This window comes from Grus americana (assembly GCF_028858705.1).
Source record: "Grus americana isolate bGruAme1 chromosome 27 unlocalized genomic scaffold, bGruAme1.mat SUPER_27_unloc_1, whole genome shotgun sequence".
NCBI lineage: Eukaryota > Metazoa > Chordata > Aves > Gruiformes > Gruidae > Grus > Grus americana.
In genome coordinates this window covers 1204542-1229564 of record NW_026561291.1, presented here as the reverse complement: position 1 = coordinate 1229564, position 25023 = coordinate 1204542, and the positions used below count along the sequence as shown (strand labels likewise).

General features: G+C 53.3%; 1 protein-coding gene across 1 annotated transcript; it reads right to left on the bottom strand.

Annotated features, from left to right (window-relative positions):
* Positions 1 to 12014: 12014 nt before the first annotated feature.
* Positions 12015 to 12986, bottom strand: LOC129200055 (olfactory receptor 14A16-like; the record flags this gene model as incomplete). Its single annotated transcript, XM_054811310.1, has 1 exon — positions 12015 to 12986. A coding segment is annotated over one exon (972 nt), but the record flags the coding sequence as incomplete, so codon positions are not given.
* Positions 12987 to 25023: the final 12037 nt, after the last annotated feature.

Genomic DNA, 25023 nt, shown 5'->3' with positions numbered 1-25023 from the left:
TCAGAGCAGGGCACATGGAGACACCCAGCAGCCAGCGCAGAGGCACTGTGGCAATGCCTATAGGCTGACAGTGGGCTGAAGGGCGTGGGGCAAGAAGAGAGACCTCCTCAGCTGGGCTGGCCAAGCCCTGCTGCCCAACATGGCCCCCGCCCTGCAGTGCAGGCACTAGATAGAGCAGGGTGTGTTCTTGGGGTGGGAAACGTCTCCAGCAGCACAGTCCCTGTGGCAGCCCTCCATGCTCCACCCGCAGCAGCCCTCCATTTGGCAGCCCCCCACCAGTACCTGCCCCTGCACAACCTCGGTCGTGTCCATGCAGGTGTCAGCAGTCAGCCGTGCGGTGGGATCTGCAGGGTGTGGGACAGAAGAGAGACGGCACCGGGCTGCCGTGCCCCAGGACAGGCACTGAGCCCAGCATGAGGACGGAGCTGGCCCCACAACCAGGTCCCTTCCCAGGGCTGGTGTATGGCCAGCGAGGGAAATGGACGATGCGTGGGGCGGTTTCTCCCACTTGCCCTGGGGCAGCTTCCCCAGCGTGTCCAGGGAAACATGGCACAGAGCAGCTCCTCTCTCCTGCACCTGTGATGACTTGCTTCCTTCTTGAGGAGATCAGGCTCTGCTCCACAGGCCCACTGAGCGGGTCCTCCCCCTGGATGGTCACAGAGCTCTGATAACGTCAGGCTGTTCCTGTCCTAGGCACTTTCCAGTCCAGCCCATCCCCTCCCCGGCTCTCCCCCACCTTCCCTGCCCTCTCCCCAGCGCAGCCCAGCAGAGCAGCCCAGTCTGGGCTGGCAGTCTGGGCTGCTGCAGAGCTCTGGGCACTCACCCACAGCCCCAGCCCCTCGGAAGGGCACAGCAGCTGCTGGGAGGCAGAGGGGGGGCTCAGCCTCCCCATTGGCCCCAGGCCTGCAGCTGGCCCCAAGTGCCAGCGCAGGCCACTCCCTCTCGGCCTCTCCTGCATTGACGCTGCAGGGGATCCCCAGCCCTGACCGCCTTTGCCCCACTCTGCCTCCCCGCCAGCCCTGCTCCCCAGGACACCAGCAGAGTCCTGGCCCTGCGGCTCCTCAGGCACCTCCTGCATCTCTCTCCACTCTCCTGCCCTGTGCCTGCTGCATCTTCACGGACTCCCACAGCACTGCAGAGTCTTTCTGTGGGGTACCTGGAGTGAGTGCTCTGCCCTGGGGGCACTTCATCTCAGGGTCTTTCGCCTTCTGAATCTCCATTCACTTCCACCCCAGAGTACCTTGCAGTGTCCCCATCCTCTCCTGACCACACCAGATTCCTTTCCACTCTGCCATCAGCCCCGTCATACCTGCGACAGCCTGAGGAAGGTGACTGGGAGCTCATGCACCATTTCCAATGCCCCTGGACACCAAGACGAGAGCCTTCAGCTAAGTGCTTGGTGTCTAACAGTGATACCATGAGATTATTTCCCCAAAGAGAAGGAGAAAACCAGGCGGAAGAGACTTGGAAAGTCCAATTCCTCTGGCTTGTTCTTAGCCACAACTGTATCAAGGAGAGCCCAGGCTGCAGGCACCTCCCTCAGGAGATCCCCTTTTATTGCAGAGAGGCTATTAGGAAGGCAAAAGGTGACACATGGTTCTTCAAGGATCAGACACAACACAGACAGAGCCTCAAGAGAAGTGCTATGAACCAAAGCAATTACCTGTAAGTATGATTATAAAGAAAAAAAAAAAAAAAAACCACCAAAAAAAAAACCAAACAGGGAGAGCCTAAAATATGTTCTGGGCACTCTGCAGAGAAGGCGAGACAAATTACTGTTGGTGGTGCAAGGTCCATTGGATTAGTTTCCTCAGGGCCTCCTTGAGCTCCTGGTTCCTCATGCTGTAGATGAGGGGGTTTGCTGATGGAGGCACCACCGAGTACAGAACTGCCACCACCAGGTCCAGGGATGGGGACGAGTGGAGGGGGGGCTTCAGGTAGGCAAAAAATGAGGTGCTGATGAACAGGAGACCACAGCCAGGTGAGGGAAGCATGTGGAAAAGGCTTTGTGCCGTCCCTGCTCAGAGGGGATCCTCAGCACGGCCCTGAAGATCTGCACATAGGACACCACAATGAACACAAAACACAGTAAGAATACACAGGCACCAACCACAAGGACCCCAGCTTCTCTGAGGTAGTAATGTGAGCAGGCGAGCTTGAGGATCTGGGGGATTTCACAGAAGAACTGGTTCAGGGCATTGCCCTGGCAGAGAGGTATAGAAAATGTATTGGCCGTGTGCAGCACAGCATAGAGAAACCCACTGCCCCAGCAGCTGCTGCCATGTGGACACAAGCTCTGCTGCCCAGGAGGGTCCCGTAGTGCAGGGGTTGGCAGATGCAACATAGCGGTCATCGTAGCCATGACTGTGAGAAGGAAATATTCTGCTGCAATTGAGAAGACAAAGAGAAAGACCTGTGCAGCACATCCTGTGTAGGAGATGGCCCTGGTGTCCCAGAGGGAATTGGCCACGGCTTTAGGGACCGTGGTGGGAGATGCAGCCCAGGCGAGAGGGAGTGGTTGAGGAGGAAGAAGTACATGGGGGTGTGGAGGTGGTGGTCGCAGGCTATGGCAGTGATGATGAGGCATGGCCAGGAGAGCAGCCAGGTAGATGCCCAGGAAGAGCCAGAAGTGCAAGAGCTGCAGCTCCCGTGTGTCTGCGAATGCCAGGAGGAGGAACTCATTCATGGAGCTGTCATTAAACATTTGTTCCCTCTGCACACGAGGGCCTGTCCAAGGGGGAAACGCAGTGAAGAGTTAGGACAGACACCTGTGAGCAGAACCTATACCATTCATCACAATAAGCCACCACAAGTGTCCTCTGTCTGTCTTCACGCAGATCCTGGCATGATCCTTGGATTGTGCTGGCTGAGGGTGCAATGCAGAGCAGGGGCCTCTTCTGTGGGCTCCAGAGGGTCAGTCCTGCTGTGCAGCAACAGGCAGAGAGGAAACAGGAGTGATCACAGGTTAAATCTACCCGTGATATAAAGAGATTTGACCCTTGTCACTCCCATTCACCTGAGTGCAGAACAGAACTGTGGGGGTTTGTTTTGTTTGATTTTGCTCCCGTTACCCCTTTCCCACCTGAGGAGGAGGCTGAGGTGAGTGAAGGGACTTTATCAGGTTCCTTGAAGAGGTGTTGACCAATGGCTGTAATGCTGTCAGTGTCTCGCACTGTGGTGCTACTGAGAGCTCCATGACCATATTTCTGCACCACCATCACAAGAAACGGGAAAAGCACAGACTCTGGAAAGCACCTTTCCTTCCAGGTAGCCCCTGCCTTGATGTGCTTCTTGAGAAGTCCCCTGGACATGTGCTGGGAGTGATCTGGAGCTGTGAGCAGCCATGACCCACACAGCACCCTCTCAAGAGCAAAGGACCCTGCCCTGCCCTTCCAGGGGGTCGCTCCTTCCACCCACAGCTTCTCCCTGCAGTGCCCTGGGCAGCTCCCCGGGCAGGCTGAGTGCTGACCCTGGCAGGCAGCAGAGTCCCTGCCCCGGCACACAGCCCTGGGCTGCAGGGACCCTGCTCTGAAGGACACAACTGGGCACCCCTGGCTGCACACCCACCCTCACACCCTGCAGCCGACCCCGGGACAAGGCAGCTGTCATGCTCTCTCCCTCTGACGGTGCTGCAGGGAACCCTGCACTGGAGGATGCCCTTACCTCCTCTGCTCTGGAGAAAGGTCCTATAGGCTGTGACCTGTGACAGCTTGAGGAGAACCCTTCAGGAACCGCAGTGGCACTTGCCTGCACCCAGAGACTTACCGTGTAGAGGGCTCTGAAGATTTCTCCCACACTGAGCTCTCAGCATCCTCCTATTCTCTGCCTCACTCCTCTCCCAGTGCCCTCAGCCCTGCTGTGCTCTGCAGAGGAGCTGCTCCTGGGCAGAGATGTCTCTCTGCAGCACAGCCCACTTGCCATGAGCTCCCTCCATCCCAGGAGCCTGGAGCAGCTCAGCAGCAGAGGACCAGCCCAAGGCGGCATGTTAATGACCCCTCTGGTGGGTTTGGGGGATGAGTCCATGAAGCTCAGACCCTGAGAGGAAGCTGATGAAACCTCTCAAGAAGTCACAGTCCGATGCAAACTCCACAGTTTCTTGGAGCATTAATGGGTCCCCCTGAGGGACATCACTGACAAAGCCTCCCAGGGGCTCATTAGAGCAGAAAACTGGAAGCAATCATGACAAGCAGACAAAACCAATGTCAAGGTGGCTCTGATGCTGAGTAACCTGGAAGTGTTAAATGAAGCCAGATGGACAAGCCCTGACCCCCATCCCCTGGGAAGGGAGATCCTGTCCCTCACATGTTGCTCAGGGCTTTCCTGGGGCAGTGGGATGTGGGGATGTGCAATGCCTGAGCAGGACTTTGGTGGAGCAAGGAGGTCATGAGTTCTTCCTGAATCAATTGAAGGCACCTTCTGGTAGGCCCTGACTGCAGAGACAATAGCCATAGCCATGGTGATGCAGAGGTCATCTGTGGTTGGGGTCTTTCAGCCTTGCCACAGCCCTCAGCAGTGTCCAATACAGCCTGCCCTACAGTGTCCCACACCTGCACCTCTTTCTTTGAAGACACCCAATCCTTTTTTCAATTTCACCCCAATATCTCACTAGCCTTACTGATATCGCTCCATCGTCCCTGGCTGTTCCTTGAAAGAGAAAGCCATGGGCTGGTCCAGACTCCCTCTGGGCACCCTATTCTATGTCAGCACTGCCCTTGGAGTCACATTTCCTTCTCCTCATTTCTTGTCTCAGCCTCCCAAGCCACACTTTGAGGTGCTCTTCCTTTTTCCTCCTTTTTTTCCACTATGAAGAAAAGCTCCAGCATCTTTGACAGCATCCTTCAAGTAGCTGCAGGTTGTGAGTGTGGTGCTCTGAGCCTCCGCTTCAGCAGCAGCTGAAGAAGCTCAGGTCCTTCAGCCTCCCCAGACAGGGCATGTGCTTGAGAGCCCCACGTCCTATATTGGCCATCCTCCTCTGGAGTCTCTCCATTCCTCCCCACTTTGACTACAACAGGAAGCTCCACAGAGGGACACACGGGTCCACCATTTTTCCCCCCAGTGCAGGACTCTGGCCTTTCTCCTTGTAACATTTCAAGAGGTTTCTGCTCTCTAAATCCCAGAGGTTTCTCAAGGTCCCCGAGACTGAAGCTCAATATTTGTGTGCAGATGGTCACTGTGATGGTGGTGTCCCTCACAAGGTAACAGCATGGGGAGTTGCAGGGTAATACAAATAGTAGAAGGTGGTGCTACTTTAATGCAATTTCCTTCCAACGTAGGATTATCCATGGTGACCATCTCAGAAACAGCTTCAAAGCCAGCAAAGCCCGGGCCAGTGAGGAAAGAGTGAACAGAGGTGGGCTGTTAGTGTGGGAGGGTACAAGAAGGATCAAAGGGAAGAGAAGAGGGAGAAAGGAAATAGAAGGTGAAGCAGAACACTAGATCAAGGCTGTTTTGGGGGTACCTGCCATGCAGCTCTGCATCTGAGCAGCAGTGAGTGGTTTGGGACAGGAATGACACAGATGACCTGACCAAACTTGGTCTGACTTTCCTCATGGTCATGGGGAACCTGAGTGCTTTCCTTACCATGGAGAAGGGAAGACCTGTGGTGGAAGGAAATGGACAGTCATTTGTGCTGGGAAGGGACCCTAGGAGGTCTCGAGGCCAATGTGCATCACACAGCAAGGGCAGCTATCAGGTCACACCAGGTTGCTCAGGGAGTTCTTCATGTTGGCTTTGAACTCTTCCAGGGACTGACACAGCACAACATCACTGGCCAATCTGCTCCAGTGCTTCACTCTCTTCATGGCTAAACAATTTTTCCTCACACACAACAGGGAAAAGCCTGGATCTGTCTTGCTGATGACCTCTTGGTAGTGGTATATGGGCCATTTTCAGTTCTTCCCAAAGCCCTCTCTTCTCACCATTGAACAACCCCACCTCTCAGCCTCTTGTACTGATAAGGTCAACCTTACAAATGCATGCCTGAGAGGTTTAGGGCTCTTCCAATCCTACTGGATTTTATTGGGTTGGCAAGGGACCTTGGGGATGTTGGAATATCATCACCCTCACGCCATCCCTTCCTGCATGTGTCACTCTCATTTGTCACCCTGTTGCAAGGCACAGCTGTCGCAGGCTGTAAGGAGAGCCTGTTCTGTCTGAAGAAACTGTCATCCACAATGAAACACTGAACTTTGAATGTTTCAGGCCCCAGTGGCAACATGAGACCACTGTGAGGGTCTGGCTCTGTGAGCATACACATACAATGTGCCTATATAGGTGCCCATTTCACACTAACATATCCTAGCACACAAACAGCCCAATCCTCATTCACCCTTTCTTCACTGGCCCTGCATTAGCTTCCTTTTTACCCTCATTTGGTATTTTGGAGATGGTTGTCATGGTAATGCCTTCCTGGTTCATTAATTCCATTGAACTAGAACCTCTTTCTGTTATCTGCAGCATCCTGGAACTCCTCCTGCTGTTACCTTGTGGGAGACACCACCATCAGGGTGAGCCACTTGCACACAAAAATTAAGGGCTGCCTCAAAGGAGTGTCAGTCCAGGGGGACCTTGTGAAACTCTGGGGCTTGGCCTGGGTTTGAGGAGGAGAAGGAGAAGTGGGCAGTCCTGCATCAGGAGGAAGAACAGCCCTATAGACCAGGGCTAGCTGTGACCTGACTGGCTGAGCTGTGATCCTGAGAAAATCCTGGGTCCTGCAGTGGCCCCCACACACACAGGTGTGTCCCAGGGTGTGGCTCCCCGTTTTGGAGGAGTGGGGAGGCACTGGAGAGTGCCCAGAAGAGGTCTGCCAAGGTGGGATTCAGGGCACATGCACTGCGTGTGGAAGCTGAGGGACATGGGCTTCTTCAGCCCTTTGGCCCAGTGGTGGAGAGGCTCCGGGAAGTACAGGAGTAGCCATAGAGTGGTTGAAGTGTGGTTCCAGAGCTGGAGGAGCTTTTCTTCATAGTGGGAGACAGCATGGGAAAGAAATCATACCAGAAGTGGAGGGTTGGGATGCTTAAAGTGGACACAAGGAGAAAGAAATGTCCCTCCGAGGGCAGCGCTGTGGTATAATCAGACCCCCCGAGGGAGCCTGGCTCAGTCCATGGCTTTGTGTTTCAAGGCATACCTCGCAGGGATGGAGAGACAGCAGTCAGGGGAATGAGTTGCTCAGGTCAGAGCAGGGTGGAGAAGCAGAGTGGATGTCTGCAGCATGCCGGGAACTAGGGACAGGTGTGGGACACTGTAGGACAGCCTGTGGTGGAGACAATCTAGGGCCGTGCAAAGCTGAAACCCTGCAACAGATCTGAGGTCTTTGCCTCCTCCGCCATGGCTGTTGTCTCTGCCACTGATGCCAGTGAGGAAACACCTTACCCTTAGGGCACTCGGGCCTCATGGCCTCCTCGTCCCCACCCAGGAGCCTGGCAGATGTCATTCCACAGCCTTGCCCTTGGCATTGCACATCCCCACACCCCACTGCCCCAGGAAGAGCCCTGAGAAACATGTGTGGGACAGGATCTCCCTTTGCCAGGGGCTGGGGGGTCAGGGCTTGTCCGTTTGGCTGGATGCAAAGATTCCAGATATCCTCAGCATCAGAGCCACCTTTACATTGTCTTGGCCTTCCTGTCATTCCTGCTTCCAGTTCTCTGCTCTAACGAGCCCCTGGGGAGGCTTTGTTGGTAATGGTTCTCAGGGGCACCCATTAACACTCTGAGAAACTTTGGAGATTGTGTCTGAGTTTGACTTCTTGACAGGTCTCTTCAGGTGCTGCTCCATGCCTGAGGTTCATGGACTCATCCCCAAACCCACCAAAGGGGTCATTAACATGCCACCTTGGGCTGGTCCTCTGCTGCTGAGCTGCTCCAGGCTCCTGGGACAGAGGGAGCTCATGGCAAGTGGGCTGTGCTGCAGAGGGACATCTCTGGCCAGGAGCAGCTCCTCTGCAAAGCGCAGCAGATGTGACACATCGAGGGTTACTCAGCCTCAGAGCCACCTTAACATTGCCTTTGCCTACCTGTCATCACTGCCTCTAGTCTTCTGCTCTAACAAGCCCCCAGGGTGGCTTTGTCAGTGATGGATCCCAGTGAGACCCATTAACACTCCCTGAAACTGTAGGCATTGCTTCTGACAGTGACTTCTTCTGTGGTTTCCTCAGGCTTCTCTCAGTGTCTTAGTTCCTGGTCTCAGCATCAAATACACCAGGGAGCTCATTAAAATGCACCAAGCCATGTCTCTTCTGGTTATTTTCTGCAAGTCTTCAAGACTTACACAACTAATTGGAGAGGTCTCCAGGGTGTATGTGAAGTCAAAGATTTCAAAGAATTCAGTGAGCCCTACAAAAAGGAGTATTTTTGATTTTTAAGAGCTTGGGTTTGGTTAGAGTTTTTTTGTTGGGTTTTGGGGGATTTTTTTGCTTGTTTGTTTGTTTGTTTGTTTTTAATTTACAGAAAAAGTTATAGTAGCATTCTCCAGTCCATATTGGGCAAGGGGGTCTCCTACTGAAGTCAGGATGGGTAGGAAGAGCTCCTCATTGAGGACAGGCACTGCATGGACAACCTTCCTCATCACCTCCCCAGCCCTGCCGTCTCTCTCATGGGCCACCTGGGACTTGCATCACTTCTCCTCACATCACACTTCTCACCCAAGTCTGCAGCTGGAGGTTACAGCTCCTTTGCACCAACTCCCACCTGCTTTCCTTAGGGACCTGGCTGCACACAGGCACAGCTGCGTTGCTCTGCATGGCAAACACACAGAAGGAAAGCAGGGTGAAGTTTCATAAACAATAACCCATGCTCCTCAACTTGATGCCAAGTCCAAGCTGCCTCCAATGAGGTTCACCATCCACAGGGAACAGCCTCACCAGAAATGTTTGGGAGAGAGAGAGATCAGACAGGATAGCTATAACCCCAGTGAAAGAGTTGGCTGAAGAGATAATTAGGCTGCTGAAAGTGGAGTCCATGCGACCTGGGAATGCACCAGAAAGAGAAACTCCTTGCTGTTCATGAACACCAGGAATGCATTTAATAGTCATGGGTGGCATTCAGCTTCCCTGATTCATAAAAATTCCATGTAGGAGCTTCAGGGTCCAGACCATGGCCTTTGAGGTGGATAAGGGAGGATGCAATGAGCTTTAGGTGTAATGTAGAGCTGAGGCAGTGCCTCCCAGCCTACCAGGCTGGAGGAGATGTTTGTCTTAGTTGTCTTTGCTGGTCACAGGAGGATTTGTACCCCATAAACATCTGTTCTCTCATCTGCTGATAAGATATTGGACAAGAGATTTAAGGATGATAAGATCATTGAGTTTCAGAGTAGATGTTGAGAAGTCTATAGAAAAACTCTCTAATCCAAGACAGGTCAGGTAAATGGTCAGACCTGGTTCCACAAGTCTTTGTCCACCTGGGTCTTGAAAACCTGCAAGGACAAAGGACTTTACAATCTCTCACGGTGATCAATGCTTGTTCCAATGCTTGGCTAGCCTCATGGTGAAAAAGGTGAGATCTCCCTTGCTTTGAGGTGTCTCTCAGCCATCCCTTCTCCAGGCTGAAGGAGCCCAGCTTCATCAGCCTTTCCTCACAGAGACACTGATCCAGCCCCCTGACCATCTCAAGGCCCTTCACTAAACCCACTCCAGATGGTCAACACCTTTCCATTCTTGGGGTTCCCAAAAGTGGACACAGTGTTCTCGATGTGGACTAGAAACTTTCCACATAGAGAGGGTAAATCCCTACCCTCCATCTCCTGGCCATGCTGCTGGTCACACAGCGCAGGGCACTGCTGTCCTCCCTTGCTGCCAGGGCACACGGCTGCCTCCTGTCCAGCTCCCTGCCCACCAAGACCTTTCCCACAGAGCTGCTCCCCAGCCAGGCAGCCCCCAGCCTGTGCCATTGCCAGCGTGAGTCCCCTGCAGGGGCAGAACCTGGCACTTGTCCTTGGGGGGTTTCATGAGGTTCCTCTCAATACCTGCTCTCCTCCTCCTTGAGCCCTTTCACTGAGCAGAGGCCTGGCAGAACTTTTGAGCACAGTCTAAGGCAAGGAAGGCGTTGAGTCACTCAGCCCCGCCTGTGTCTGCTGTTACGACCCCCCTCACCATTCAGCAGCACTTTCCTTGTTCAGCCTTTTACTGCAAACACAGTGGCTGAAGCTCTTCATTTTGCTCTTGATGGTGCCTGCAGCCCCCATCAGCTCCAGCCGAGCTCTGGCTTTCCTAAACACATGCCCACACACTCAGGTCATCTTTCTAAATTCCTCCTTCATAGCCTGTCCCGGATTCCACCTCCTCATCATTGTGTTGTGGCTCCCATCCATGACCCATCCCTGCCCCTGTGCAGCCCCACTGCCCCACACATGCCCCCAGGGCCCCCATCATCAGACACTGCACAGGACAGGGTGTGTTTAGGGCAGGGACACGTCCTCCACCACAAGTGCCCATGCCAGACCTCAGTGTCCATCCTCAGCAGCCCTCCTTCTTCTGCAGCCAAGCAGTGCCCAGCCCCAGCCAAGCCCCAGCTATGTCCCATGCACGGGTTCCCAGGCAGCCCTGCTCGGGGCTCTGCCAAGGTCTGGGCAAGGCAGGAGGCTGGGGCAGGGCTGGCTGTTTCCCCAACACAGGCACCAAGACCAACAGCAGGAAGGAGATGGCCACAGAGCCCAACCACCAAGAACTGGGGGAGTGACCAGGGCTGGAAATGGCTGATGGGAGAGGCTGGGGGGTGATGAATGCCCTGGGGCACCTTCTCGCTCTCTCCATGCCACCAAGAGTCCCGGCCAGGGGACACAGCAGCCTGCTGCCAGTGGGTGCCTGCAGAAAGAGGTTTCCCTTTCTCATTGATTCCTCCTTTCAGGCACAGAAATGCTCCTTTGATCTCCTCCAGAGTCATCCCTGCTCTGCAGAGAGCCTTTCCCCAGGTGAGTGTGTCTGTGCTGGCCTGGCCGGCCGTTCCTGGTTCCCTCCCCATGCTCCCTGCAGGGCCCCAAGCTGGTGGGGCTGCTCTGCAGAGCGAGGGGGCTGTGGTGCCCCGGGGCCATGGGGTGACCCTGCACTGGCCATGCTGGTCAGGGTGGGAAGCAGAGCCAGCCAGAGGGGATCACAGCTGCTGAGCCCCTTTCCATCTTCCCTGATGGCTCAGAAGACAAGGACAGTGCTTGGCAGGACCATGGTGTGTCTCCAGTGGCATAAAGGGCAGGGGAGGGCTGCACTAGGTCCAGCCCACAGGGTTTCCATGATGGTGTGATGAACCACTGTCGAGACTTATGTCCCTTTGCCTTCTGGCTCCTCACAGCCTCTCCTGCCATTGCAGAGCCCTCGTTAGCCCATGGTCTCCTCAGGTTTGCCTTCTCCTCTGGGACACTCCTCCTTGGATTGTCACTCATTTTATGAGGTGCCACTCTCTGCCACCTCAGACTCACACACTGTCCCTGGAGATCCCCTCACTTCTCCTGGCAGATCTCCATTCTTTTCCAGACTGATATCTGCCATCAGCCCCACTGCAGGTGGGACAGCACCAGGCAGATAAGCTGATAAGGTACACAAGACCTTGGGGGTAACAGCAATGCCAGGACACAGCAGGACAGTGTGGAAGGGAGGAGAGAGCAGCCCTGTCGAGGCCATCTCCTGCTGCTGGCCTTGGCCATGGCTCCAGGGCAGCAGCAGCCCCGACGTGAAGGCAGCAGAGAGGGAGTGCCCGCTGAGGCAGCGAGGGGCAGCCCCAAGGGCAACCCAGGCTGCTACTCCATGGGGCAGCTGGGCATTTGGCTCCTGAACCCTCCTGCATGCTGGGGCTGCTCCCCCAGCTCCAGAGGAGATGTTGCACAGATGGGAGCTGAGAGAATTAACTTCCCACTGCTTTCTCCATGGAGTTTATCTAAACAGGCAGCCTGGACCCATATGTACATGAGGTGTTTGGGTCAAGTAAAAAGAGGTAACAGGCTAAGAATACTAATATCACAGGTATAAAATAAACAAAAAACCTAAGAAGAAAAGAAGCACACAAAAAAATACAGACCCATATGAAGAAAAGCTACTCCTGGCTTTTCCTGAAATACAGAGGGAGCCCTGGTGGGATAATGGGGGTCTTCTTGATCTGAAGTAGATTGTATTCAAATAGTTTCCACAGGGCATCTATGATTTCCTGGTTCCTCATGCTGTAGATGAGGGGGTTCACTGCTGGAGGCACCACCGAGTACAGAACTGCCACCACCAGGTCCAGGGATGGGGAAGAGATGGAGGGGGGTTTCAGGTAGGAAAATATGCCTGTGCTGACAAGGAGGGAGACCACGGCCAGGTGAGGGAGGCACGTGGAAAAGGCTTTGTGCCGTCCCTGCTCAGAGGGGATCCTCAGCACAGCCCTGAAGATCTGCACATAGGACAGCACAATGAAAACAAAACAGCCAAAACCTAAAAAACAGCTTAATATAAGAAGCCCAACTTCCCTGAGGTAGGTGTCTGAGCAGGAGAGCTTGAGGATCTGGGGAACGTCACAGAAGAACTGTTCTACAGCATTACCATGGCAGAGTGGTATAGAAAATGTATTGGCCGTGTGCAGCACAGCATTGAGAAACCCACTGCCCCAGGCAGCTGCTGCCATGTGGACACAAGCTCTGCTGCCCAGGAGGGTCCCGTAGTGCAGGGGTAGGCAGATGGCAATGTAGCGATCGTAGGCCATGACAGTGAGAAGTGCGTACTCAGCTCCAAGCACGAAGAAAAATAGAAATACTTGAGCAGCGCATCCTGCATTAGAGATGGACCTGTTGTCTGAGAGTGAGTTGGCCATCACTTTAGGGACCGTGATAGAGATGGTACCAAGGTCGAGGATGGAGAGGTTGAGGAGGAAGAAGTACATGGGGGTGTGGAGGTGGTGGTCGCAGGCTATGGCAGTGATGATGAGGCCATTGCCCAGGAGAGCAGCCAGGTAGATGCCCAGGAAGAGCCAGAAGTGCAAGAGCTGCAGCTCCCGTGTGTCTGCGAATGCCAGGAGGAGGAACTCAGTGATGGAGCTGCCGTTGGACATTTGCTGTTTCTTGGCATGGGGGCCAGTTCTAATAACGAAAGGACAGGGAAAAGTTAGGACAGAATCCACTGAGCAAAACCACTCTCTTTTTCATAGAAACACCCCCCAGTTGAAATGCATTTTCTTTCTCTGGTTTGTGCTGGCTGAGTGTGTTGTGAGGAGCTGAGGAGTCAGCTGTGCTCAGCTGTAGTGGGTACATGGAGCTGGTTTGTGACAGCTCCAATGTTTTAAACCCATGTCAGATGCAATCCACATTTACTGGAAAAATTCAATCTCTGATCTCACAACTCAGAAGAGTGTGGGCTGCAGAAGAGAGGCTTAGCATGTTAATATAAGTGTTTTCTGTGTTTTCATTTTCCACAATCACATCTGGGGAGTATTCTTCTGAGGGTTAGAAATGCTCATTTCATAATGGAAAATGGGAAGAGTCTTGAGACAGTTCAGGCAAAAAGGCTCAGCTCTTTGTAGCTTAGTGCAGAGTCTGGAGAGATGCAGTGTCCATTAGACTGTTATGCACCTGACCTGCACTATTGCTTCTGCTGCCTTGAAGATGATGCCAAACAGAAATTACTTTTAAATAATCCCCCCAAAAAGACACTAACGAGAGCAGGGGAGTCATGATTCAAAGGGCAGATCTGCAAACTCTTCTCTTTCCCAGCCCAGAGGTGGAGTTGTGATGGAGAGAGAAGGACACAGCCCCTCTCAGAGAAGCAAAGGCCTCTGAGAGGAGAGAACTGACCTCCAAGGGAAAGCTCAGCACTCCCTGGGATCCTACAGCACAGCCGTGCTCTTCTGGGGCAGCTCCCAAGCCCAGCAGCACAGGCAAAGCAGACAGTCAGATGTCCTGAAGATGGGATGTCCTAAAGGCAGAGTCAGCTCATTGCTCAGCAGACAACGCCCAGCAGACATCTAGAGTGAGGGACCACAAGAGAGCAGCCTGAAGGCAGCCTAGCCCAGGGCTTGGCTGCAGTTTCCTCCCACTCCCTGCCCATGTCTCTGCTGCCTGGAGCTGTCCCTGCCAGGAGCTGGTGCTCTGCCCACACCTCTCCTCCCTGTCCCTGCTCACAGAGCCCATCCCACCCTCTCTGTGCTCAGCTCTGCCCTGCAGACCCCTCCTGGCAGCAGGGCACTGCCCAAGGGGACCTCAATGCTCCTTGAGAAGTGCCATGGCAAATGTCCCAGGGGCGATCTCAAGCTGTAATCAGCCCTCACAAACAACGCACCCTCTCAAGAGCAGAAGGACCCTGCCCTGCCCTTCCAGCGGGTCGCTCCTTCCACCCACAGCTTCTCCCTGCAGTGCCCTGGGCAGCTCCCCGGGCAGGCTGAGGGCTGACCCTGGCAGGCGGCAGAGTCCCTGCCCTGGCACACAGCCCCTGGGCTGCAGGGACCCTGCTCTGCAGGACACAACTGCGCACCCCTGCCTGCACACCTGCATTCACAGCCACTCAAACTTGCCTCTGCACAGGGAGTCCACCTGGCACATCCCAGGAGCTGTGGGCTCTGCCAGCTTGAGGAGATGCCTCCAGGAACCGCATCGGCATTGCCCTGCAGCCAGAGACTTACCGTGTCAAGGGCTCTGAAGATTTCTCCTTCCCTGAGCTCTCAGCAAGCCTCCCATTTCCAACTGCCTTTAAGCTCTCTCTGCCTCGCTGTTCTCCCCTCGGTGCCTGCAGGCAGAGCCCTCAGCCCTGCTGCGCTCTGCAGAGGAGCTGCTCCTGGGCAGAGATGTCTCTCTGCAGCACAGCCCACTTGCCATGAGCTCCCTTTGTCCCAGGAGACCAGCAGCAGAGGCCCAGCCCAAGGCGGCATGTTAATGACCCCTCTGGTGGGTTTGGGGATGAGTCCATGAAGCTCAGACCCTGAGAGGAAGCTGATGAAACCTCTCAAGAAATCAAAGTCCAATGCAAACTCCACAGTTTCTTGGAGCATTAATGGGTCCCCCTGAGGGCCATCCCTGACAAAGCAACTCTGGGGCTGGTTAGAGCAGGCAAGTGGAGGCAGTGATGACAGGTAGGCAAAGGCAATGGCAAGGTGGCTCTGATGCTGAGTAATCCTGGGTGTGTTTCATCGAGCCAAAGGGCCAAGCCCTGACCCCCAGCCCCTGGGAGGGGACATCCTGTCCCTCACACGTGTCTCAGGGCTCTTCCTGGGCCAGTGTGATGTGGGGATGTGCAATGCCTAGAGCAGGACTACCACACACTCCTTCTCAGGCTCACAGGTTGTGACAAGGGGGCGATGAAGTCCTGGTGCTCTAATGAGAAGATGTCTCCTCACAGGCATCACCTGCAGAGAGAACAGCCACAGCCCAGCAGACCAAGGCCTTGGCTGTGTTGGGGGCTTTCAGCCTTGCCACTGCCCCCAGATGTCTCCACCACAGCATGTCCTACAGTGTCCCACACCTGCACCTCTTTCCCTGCAGGCTCTTGACACCCAGCCTGCTCACCAACTTGGGTCTCATCTGAGCGTCTTCCTACCCTTACTGATATCTCTCCATCCTCGCAGACTCTTCATTGAAAGGCAAAGCTCTGGCTAATCCAGACTCTTGCTGGGTGGCCTCTTGTACCATAGAACTGCGCTTGTAGGGACATTTCTTTCTCCTCGTGTCCCATCTCAACCTCCCAAGATGCACTTGGTGGCATCTCATGATGTTTCCCAGATTTAAGAAAAGTTCCACCATCTCTGAAACCACCTTTCAAGCAGTCTCAGGCTACTCCTAGACTGCCCTGAGCCTCTCCACCACTGGGCAAAGGGGCCAAAGAAGCCCAGGTCTCTCAGCCCCTCCACACAGCCCATCTGCTTAAGGCCCCAAACTCCACCTGGCCACATCTCCTCTGGCCACTCTCCAGCTCCTCCCAGCTCCAGCAAAAGAGGGAGCCGAGAACTGGGACAAAGCCATGTGTGGGGGTCCCTACCAGTGCGGTGTCAAGGGCCAGAAGAACTGCCCTGCTCTGGGGGACCATGCTCATCCTAACGCAGCCCCGTATGCAAGTGGCCTTCTTCACAGTCAGCAGAAACCCCTGGCTCGGATGGTGTCCCTCGCAGTTGCCAGGCCCTTCTCCTCCTCAGAGTCCCTCCTCAGCACAGCAGGTCCCAGCTAGCCCTGATGTACAGGTTGGTTCTTCTCCCTGAGGCCAGACTGGCCAATTCTCCTTGTCAACGTCACGAGGTTTCTTTTGGCCAAATCCCCGAGTTTCTCCAGGTCCCTCTGGACTGAAGCTCCATTTGGTCAGCGGTTACTGTTTGTGTGCGGGTGGCTCACCCTGATGGTGGTGTAGTCTCACAAGAGAACAGCATGAGGAGTTGCAGATCTCTACAGACCCAGGTAGGAATTGCCATGAAGAGAGTCTGCAAAACACCAAAGGAGGGTACAAAACAAACCAAACCAGGGTCAGTAGAGAAAGGAGAAATGAGGGTGGGGCTGTTTGACGCATGGTGATATTAGTGGAAAATGTATAGCTGTGTAGACACACAGACAACATGGATCCCTCCAGGAGCCAAATCCAGCAGCCCGACAGAGGTGAGACTGCTGCAGCTCCATGCCACGCCATCCCCCACACACATGCACACAGAAATGCCAGCACATGTGCACGTGCACACACCCCCCACACACTCAGAATGAAGTCTCTCAGTCAACTCGCAGACTCTACAGCAGCTGGCACTGAACTCCCCTGCTCCTCCAGAACCAGCCTCTCCATGGTCTCACCATCGGAGTGGCTCACACAGCCTTGGCTCCCAGGTCACTTCACCTTTGCACCAGCGACTCCAGCTTGATCTTCACCACCAATTGCACACTGACGCGTGTAACCTCACTCACTCCGCAGCCGGCAGCACAGACACATGGGCCTCTGTGACAGCTGGTCTGACTCCCCTTGCTGGCACGTAGAGCTGCTCCTGGCACATGCACGCACACAGCATAGAGAGCCCCCCAGCCAGGAACAGAGTTAGAAATGGAGCTGAACGAGGAGACACATCAGATGGTTGAGTTCAGGCGCAGGGCATGTCCAGACCAGCATATTGACCAGACAAAGGTTTATATGCGAAGGCTCCTTTTATCCCTGTTATATTTATGGATGAAATCATCTTGAGTGCCCTCCCATAGCACATACAAGATAAGCAATCAGGCTCAGTCATCATGTGTTCATGAAAGGCAGGTGCTTCTTGACTCCCCTTATATCCTTGTATGACAAGGTGAGCCACTTAGTGGATGAGGGCAAGACTGTGGATGTTGTCTACCTAGACACCATATCCCAGAGCATTGTCCTGGAGAAACTGGCTGCTCATGGAGTTTGTGGGTATGTTCTTCGCTGGGTAAAAAACTGCCTGGATGGCAGGGCCCAAAGGGTTGTGGTGAATGGAGTTCATACCAGTTGGCGGAATTCGCCAGGGCTCAGTACTGGGGCCAGTTCTCCTTAATGTCTTCATGAATGATCTGGACGAGGGGATCAAGTGGACTCCCAGTAAGTTTGCAGATGACACCAAGTTGGGTGGGAGTGTGGATCTGCTTGAGGGTATAAAGGCTCTGCAGAGGGATCTGGACAGGCTGGATCAATGAGCAGAGGCCATCTGTATGAGGTTCAACAAGGCCAAGTGCCGGGTCCTGCACTTGGGTCACAACAACCCCAGGCAACACTACAGGCTTGGGGAAGAGGGGCTGGAAAGCTGCCTGGTGGAGAAGGACCTGGGTGTGCTGGTTGCCAGCTGGCTGAACATGAGCCAGCAGTGTGCCCGGGTGGGCAAGAAGGCCAAGAGCATCCTGGCTTGTATCAGAAATAGTGTGGCCAGCAGGAGTAGGGAAATGATTGTGCCCCTGTACGCAGCTCTGGTGAGGCTGCACCTCGAGTGCACATGTTCATTTTTGTGCCTCTCAGTACAAGAAGGACATTGAGGAGCTGGAGCACGTCCAGAGAAGAGCAGCAAAGCTGGTAGAGAGACTGGAGCAAAGTCTTATGAGGAGCGGCTGAGGGAACTGGGGTTGTTTAGCCTGGAGAGGAGGAGGCTGATGGGAGACCTTATTGCTGTCTGCCTGCGTGAGGTGGGGAGTAATTGCCTTTGCATCACTTTTTTTTATTTTGTTGTCCTTCTTCCACTTCCCATGCTCTTATTAAACAATTTTTATCTTCACCCCCAAGTTTTCTTGCTTTTACTTTTCCTTCCCTTTTGCTCCATCCCCCTGGTTGTGGGGGAGGATGGTGAGTGAGCTGCAGTGTGGTGCCTAATTTCTTACTGGTGTTAACCCACACCACTTACAAACAAGGAAGAGCTGGTCAGGATGTAAAAAGTCAAGGGTGAGAAGGAAGAGTTGAGGCTCCTGAAAGATGGGAACAAGGCAAAGAACAGGACTTCAAGAGAGCAGGTTTTGGCCTGGTGAGGAACCTGCTTGGAAGAATCCCATAGGATATGGCCCTGCAGAGAAGAGGGGGTGCCGTGAGCTGTTCGATGGTCAAGGATCTCCTCTTCAGGCTCCAGAACTGTCCACCCTGACATGCAGGAAGTCAAGAAAAGGTGGCAGGAAGCTGGCATGGACGAGAAAGGCGCTTCTGCCTAAAGTCGAGCCTGAAGAGGAAGGACAGAGAAGGTGGAAGGTGGCTGCCTTCCAGCCTCAGTGGTTCTGTGATTCTGTGCTGCAGAGCACCATTGGTGTGCATGTGTACTTGTCTGTGCGTGGGGGTGAGGGTATCCTGGAGTCACCTCCTCGATAGACAGAGGGGTCTAAGACCAGTTCCTGGAGGGATCCATGTTGTCTGTGTGCCTGTACAGGTATACATTTTCCACTAACACAGCCTAGCACAGAAACAGCCCAACCCTCATTCACTCTTCTTCCACTGGCCCTGGCTTTGCTGGCTTTGTACCCTCCTTTGGTGTTTCAGAGGTGGTTGTCATGGTAATTCCCACCTGGCTCAGCAATTAAACCCAGTAACTCCTTTTATTGTCTGTAGAGCCCTGCAACTCCTCATGCTGTTACCTAGTGATAGACACCACCATCAGGGTGAGCCACCTGCAAACAAACATGAACAGCTGACCAAATGGAACTTCAGTCCAGGGGCACCTTGAGGAACTGTGGGAGAGATACGCTAACAGACACCTCTTAAAGTATACCAGGAGAAATGGCCAGTTCTGCACTGGGGAGAGGAGTAACCCCACACATCAGGGCAGGCTGGGTCCTGGCACTGAGCACTCACCACAAGGAGAAGGGCCTGGGTGCTACAAGGAACATCCTACAAGCCAGTGGTACGTGCTCACCACGACCAAGGCCAGCTGCATGTGGGGCTGCATTAAGAGGAGCATGGCCACCCAGACATCTTGAGTTTTTGCCTGGCTTCACCGAGCCCTGGTGTGACCACATCTGGACCACTGTGTCCCTCTGTGGGAATCCCTGCTGGAGACAGGTGGGGAGTATCTGGAGAGTGCCCAGAGGAGGTCTGCACATCCCCTCTAGTTTAGGCCCCAAACCCTCTCTTTGCAGCCTTCTTCCACCTCCACACCACCTCAGGAACATGCTGTCCCTAGAGAACCACCATGCTCTCCGGGCAGCTCCAGATGTCCCTCCTGGAGGACTGGTGTCTTCAAGGTCACCTGTGGGAAAGCCCTGGCTACATGCCTCATTGACACTCACCATCTTCACTGTCACCAGACACCAACTGGTGACTCCTGAATCCAGTCCTAGGTCTCCAGAAGCTCACAACCATTGAGCTTTGTACTCTCCAACACATGGAGGAAGAGGGACTTGAGGGGTGCAGTTCCTCAGGCCTCTTTGGAGGAAGAGCCCAGCCTGAAAGCACTGCACCAGGAGATCCCATTTTATTGCAGAGATGCCATGAGATAGGCCAGCTCTGAGCCAGTCTTAGACACACTTTCATAAGGGCGCCGGGCGACACAAAGTATTATGTGCCTCACATGTAGTGACGCCTATGCAAACATTTCTCCATAAAACATAATAACCGTGAAGAAGAGTCAAACAGCAATAATGACAATTATGATGATTAAAAAAAAAAAAAAAAAAGGCTGGGATCACATACTATGGGATTGTCGTGGTTTAACCTGGCAGACAGCTGAAACAACCACACAGCCAGTTGCTCACTCCCCCCACTAGGATGGGGAGAGAATGGAAAAGAAAAAAGGTAAAACTTGTGAGCTGAGATAAAGACAGTTTAATAGGACATAAAAGAATGACAATAATAATAGTAGTAGTCATAACAACAACTACAAGAACAATAATTATAGACGAATATACAAACAAGTGATGCACAGCACAATTTCTCACCACCCGGACCAATGCTCAGCTAGTTCCCGAGCCACGCTGCCTCCTGGCCCACCCCCCCATTATATACAGAGCGCGACATCATACAGTATGGAATATCCCTTTGGCCAGTTTGGGTCAGCTGTCCTGGCTGCACCCCCTCGCAGCTTCTTGAGTGTCCCCTGCCATCTCGTTGGCAGGCCACTATGAGAAGCTGAAAAGTCCTTGACTGCTTGGCAACAACTAAAATATTGGTGTGTTATCAACATTGTTCTCATCCTAAACCTAAACACAGCTCTACACCAGCTGCTAGAAAGAAAATTATCTCTATCCCTGCAAAACCAGGACAGCATCCACCGCTTATGCTATACCATTTACATCATGCCCAGGTCTCACACTTTCCAATATGCTGCAATTAATCACCACCACTTTTCCTGTCCTTTGAGATGTACACACAGATATCATTAGTCAATGGACGACTCCTGTGAAATATCTGTAAAATGTCCATAAATGTTCATTAAATGTCCATTGAGTTCATGCAGACCATGACTTCAGGCTCCCTCTGTCATCCTTCACAGTGGCAGAGATTGTTGCATGCTGAAGCCAGTTCTGGTTCGATCACCACTGCACTTGTCCGGATCTATCATCGTGGCACTTTGCTCAGTTTCATCAAAATTCATTCTTCATTAATCTGGGTGATTGTTACTGTAATCCTGTTGATAGGGCATAGAGCCACCATAGTAGTGGTGACATCTGGTATTATACAGCAATTAGCATCATACAATTCAAGACATTGGTTATTCTCACCCAAAATCAAATCCCCTTGAGGTATACATCAGAATTCTCGATCCTCCTGCATCACCCACCAAGTACACCCAGGTCGTTGAGCAAAAGCAATCCTACGGATGGGTTTGCCTTTGCCCGAGGCAGGAGTAACCCCGACTGTCTTCCACAGCATATTTTTTATGTGCACTACGGGGACTTTATCCCCTTCTACAGTACGGAAAAGTTTTGATTGGGTAGGGCCAGCTTGATTCATAGATCCCCTTGGAGGGGACCTAGCTGGGAAGCTGACCAAAACTGACCAAAGGGATGTTCCGTACCATATGACATCATGCTCAGCAAGAAAAGCTCAGGGGAAGGAAGGAAGGAAGGAAGGAAGGAAGGAAGGAAGGAAGGAAGGAAGGAAGGAGAAGTAGTTCATGGTTATGATGATCCTGTGCCCAAATAACAGTCACGCATGCTGAAGCCCTACTTCCTTAGAAAGTGACTGGACATCTGGCTGGCAATGGGAAGCAGTGAGTGAATTCCTCTTTCAGCTTTGATCTGTTTGTCTGAGGAGGAGTCACTCCCTGCGGGATCCAGCCTCTCTGAAGCAAGGTCCAGAGGAAGCTCCCAGCAACAGCTTGTGGCTGATCCCTCCATTTTTGGTGGTGCAGGGGATGTGAGCTAACCCCCTCCCAGGCCTCAGGCATTTCCACAGGGATTCAGTGATGGCTCGTGGCCTTTCAAAGGCCACACACACCTCTGGGGATGTCCACCAAGACAAATCCCTTACACTGCCAGTGATGGGAAGGGGATGGAAGCAGGGACGAGTGGCATTGTCAATGTTTGTGTCTCCTGCAGTCTGGCCATCCTGGAGCACAGCGCTCTTCCCAGCTGTAGTATCTCCCAGAGACAAATCTCTGAGTGTGGAGATGGGAAAGGCTGGAGCTACAGCCTCAAGTCCCTCCAAGCATCTGTGAGCACTTGGCGACATCCCACACCCTGTGGCCGTGTGAGGGAGGGAGCTGAGCTGCTCTTTTGCATGTCAGTAGTGATGTGCAAGGGCACAGAATTATAGTTTATTCAAGAGAAACTGGGGAGCAGGAGGGCTGAATTTCCTCCTCCCCATCCCTCCCCATCAGCTACATAAAATAATCATGGGTGTGTGTCAAATACCTTGAGAATGTTTTAACACAACAAATCGTTTTGTGCAGCTCCTGGGCACCTGACAGACTAACCAGGAGGTGCATGTGTGGCTTAGCCCAACTTTGGGCTATTAAAGATCAAGGCTCTCTTAAAAGAGTTGAAAGACTGTGAGAGGTCGGAGCTGGCTTCAGTCCTTGTGTTTCCTCCTGACAGTTGGGGATGCCTGGTGTCATGACAGTGAATATTTAGAGACCAGAAACATAACAAAGAATATAACATAACCAAGTATATTCTTTATAAATATGTATGTGTGTGTGTATATATATATATTATTTGCTATAACATGTCAAGTATAGCAAAAAAAAAAAAAATATTCTGACACTGAAGGAACAAGTGTCACCTTAAATGAGTACCTCAAATCAAAATTACAGGTGTGATTAAACAAAACTTGTTTCCATGCATCATGCGGTCAGAGTGTTCCTCGCAAAGAACCTGGTTTGCTGAGTGGGAGCAGATGCCAGTTTCTCAGGCCTGTAGCTCATCAGGTGGACTTTCCTGCAGAGGAGACAGCCAGGTGGGAGGCGAGAGCAGGAAAGAAGCTTGTCCCCATTGCCACCATGCACAATGAGCGCAACCGGTGCAGCCACGTTGCCAAAGCAGTGAGCTGACGCGGCCCACCGAGGGCTTCCTTGGCAACTGAATTAGATGGGAAGGGAGGGGTCCAGCTGGAGGGTAAACACCAAAACACCATACAGAGGGGAGTCACTAGACGGGAGTGGGGTGGGATAGCCTGGGCATGGGTTCCTGGGGCCACTGCTGATGCCTTTGGGTATCTGCAGTCTCTGCATGGAGCAGAGAAACATACCAAAAGCATTCAGTGTCCAAAGAAAGAAGGTAAACTGTGCTGGCAAGAGCGTTCCCCCTCTTCCTTGACCATCACCAACAGGATGAGGAGTGCATCTGTGCAGCTTAGACTTGGATCCCCAGCACTTACATTTCAGTGTGAGGCTCCCAGGATACGCTGGGATCTCTTGTCCGTAGGAGCAACAGCACAAATGTCTGTGTCCACTGGGCCTCCCTCTCCTGCCTTTCCAGCCCAGGCAGAGGCAGAGAAGATGGTTCTCCCACACTGCATGTCCAACAGGACTGGAAGGAGTCATGCCCGCTTGCTCCCCTTGGCTAGCAAAGGAGCAAGGGAGGCCCCCGTGCACCTCTTGTGCTGGAGAGAGGAATCCTATCTGAGGGACATGCCGAACGCTCTGCTGCCTTCAGCTCCACACAAGCCCGGCCCCTCTGCCTCAGAAGGTCTGAGGCTTTCTAATTCTGTGTGAGTTGATGAAGATGCAGTCATCTGAAGGGAAGTGAGGCGAATACCGTTTCTGGGGACTTTCCTGTTCACCAAATTCAGAGATGCCCCTGGTTCAGTTGCCCTGCCTCAGTTTACGTCAAGCTGTTGGGTTGTCAGCACTGCCTGGAGCTGTTGATAGTTTCCACCAGCTCAGAGCTTCCATCCCACCAGGGGGTCAATTACATTGTTTTTACTCCCTGCAGATCCTCAGGAGGGACACGCGGCAGTAGGAACCTTCAGAGTCTCCTTTCTGCTATAAACCCTGGGACGCTTCAGAGAGCTGGGAGCTTTCAGGTGCTGCTGGAGACTCACCATCAGAGCTGCTGGGAGGAGAGGGCAAGGGCAGAGTCAGGAATGAGCCCTGGTTCGGGGCTTGCAGTGAGGTCCAAGAAGTGAAGAAATGGTAGGGAAAAGGCAGAAGCTAAGACCTTGACCCTGGACTTCATTGACATCAGAGCAGATGCCACCCCTTCATGACAAGGACTGCAGGTTTGTGTGGATGTGCTGAGGGGGAGTGAAGGCTGGGCCTTATTAGTCAATCTGCTGCGTCTTTGAACAGAAGAAATGAGGGTGTAGAGACCCGAGTCTCAGCCTTGTCCTTTCCTGCACGTCTTCCCACCCCAGCTCCCCACTTCTCCCAGACAGCCCCGAGCCCCTGGCACAGTGAGACCCGGGGGACAGCCCCTGGACACTCTCCCACCTGAGCTGGCTGGGGGGAGCATTTGGGCAAGCTGCATGGGGCCAGACTGCCTGTGCCCTTTACTTCATCATTCACGGGGCTATTTCGGTTGTCTCTGGGTTTGTTTTACTTTTTCGTTGTTGCTGGGTTTTGCTTGTTTTCTCACTCCCTCAGCATTAGAATCATGTAGGTTTTGTTCTTCAAGTCTCAGCTTCCTCAGTCCCGTGCGGTGGAGAGGGCTGGAGTGTCAGTTATTCTGAGTAGCTTTGGGCAAACTCTCAGGACATTTCCTGTGATTACCACCGCTGGAAGAAACGCATTCCAGCCTCAGAGGTGGGTGTGGGACACTTAGAGGGAAGGGCTTGTGCAGAGAGGTGTGTTTCTCGGGCGTGAGCTTTCTCCAGTCATGTGCTGAGGCATGTCCCTGGCATTGGCCATGGCCCTGACCCTGATCCTCTCCCACCTCACCCCGTGGCACCCTGGGGATGACCTGCTCAGTGTCCTACTTTCTCAGGGAGCCCCACAGGCACAGCTGGCCATGCTGAGGTCCTGCTGCTGGGCTGGGATTTGCAGGGAGGCAGCCCCCAAGACCTCAGGAACCACTGCTGATGAAGGACAAATGTGAAGCAAATAGTTCTGCCCAGCAGCTTTCAATCACAGAATCACAGAGCAGCTGGGCTTGGAAGCCACTTCAGGACATCATCCAGTCCACCTCCCCCCTTCCTAAAAGCAGGGGCAGCTAGAGCAAGTGGCTCAGGACCATGTCCCGTCTAGATTTTAATATTCACAAGGGTGGACCCTTCGTAACCTTTTTGGGCAACTGTTCCAGTGTTTGACCACCCTA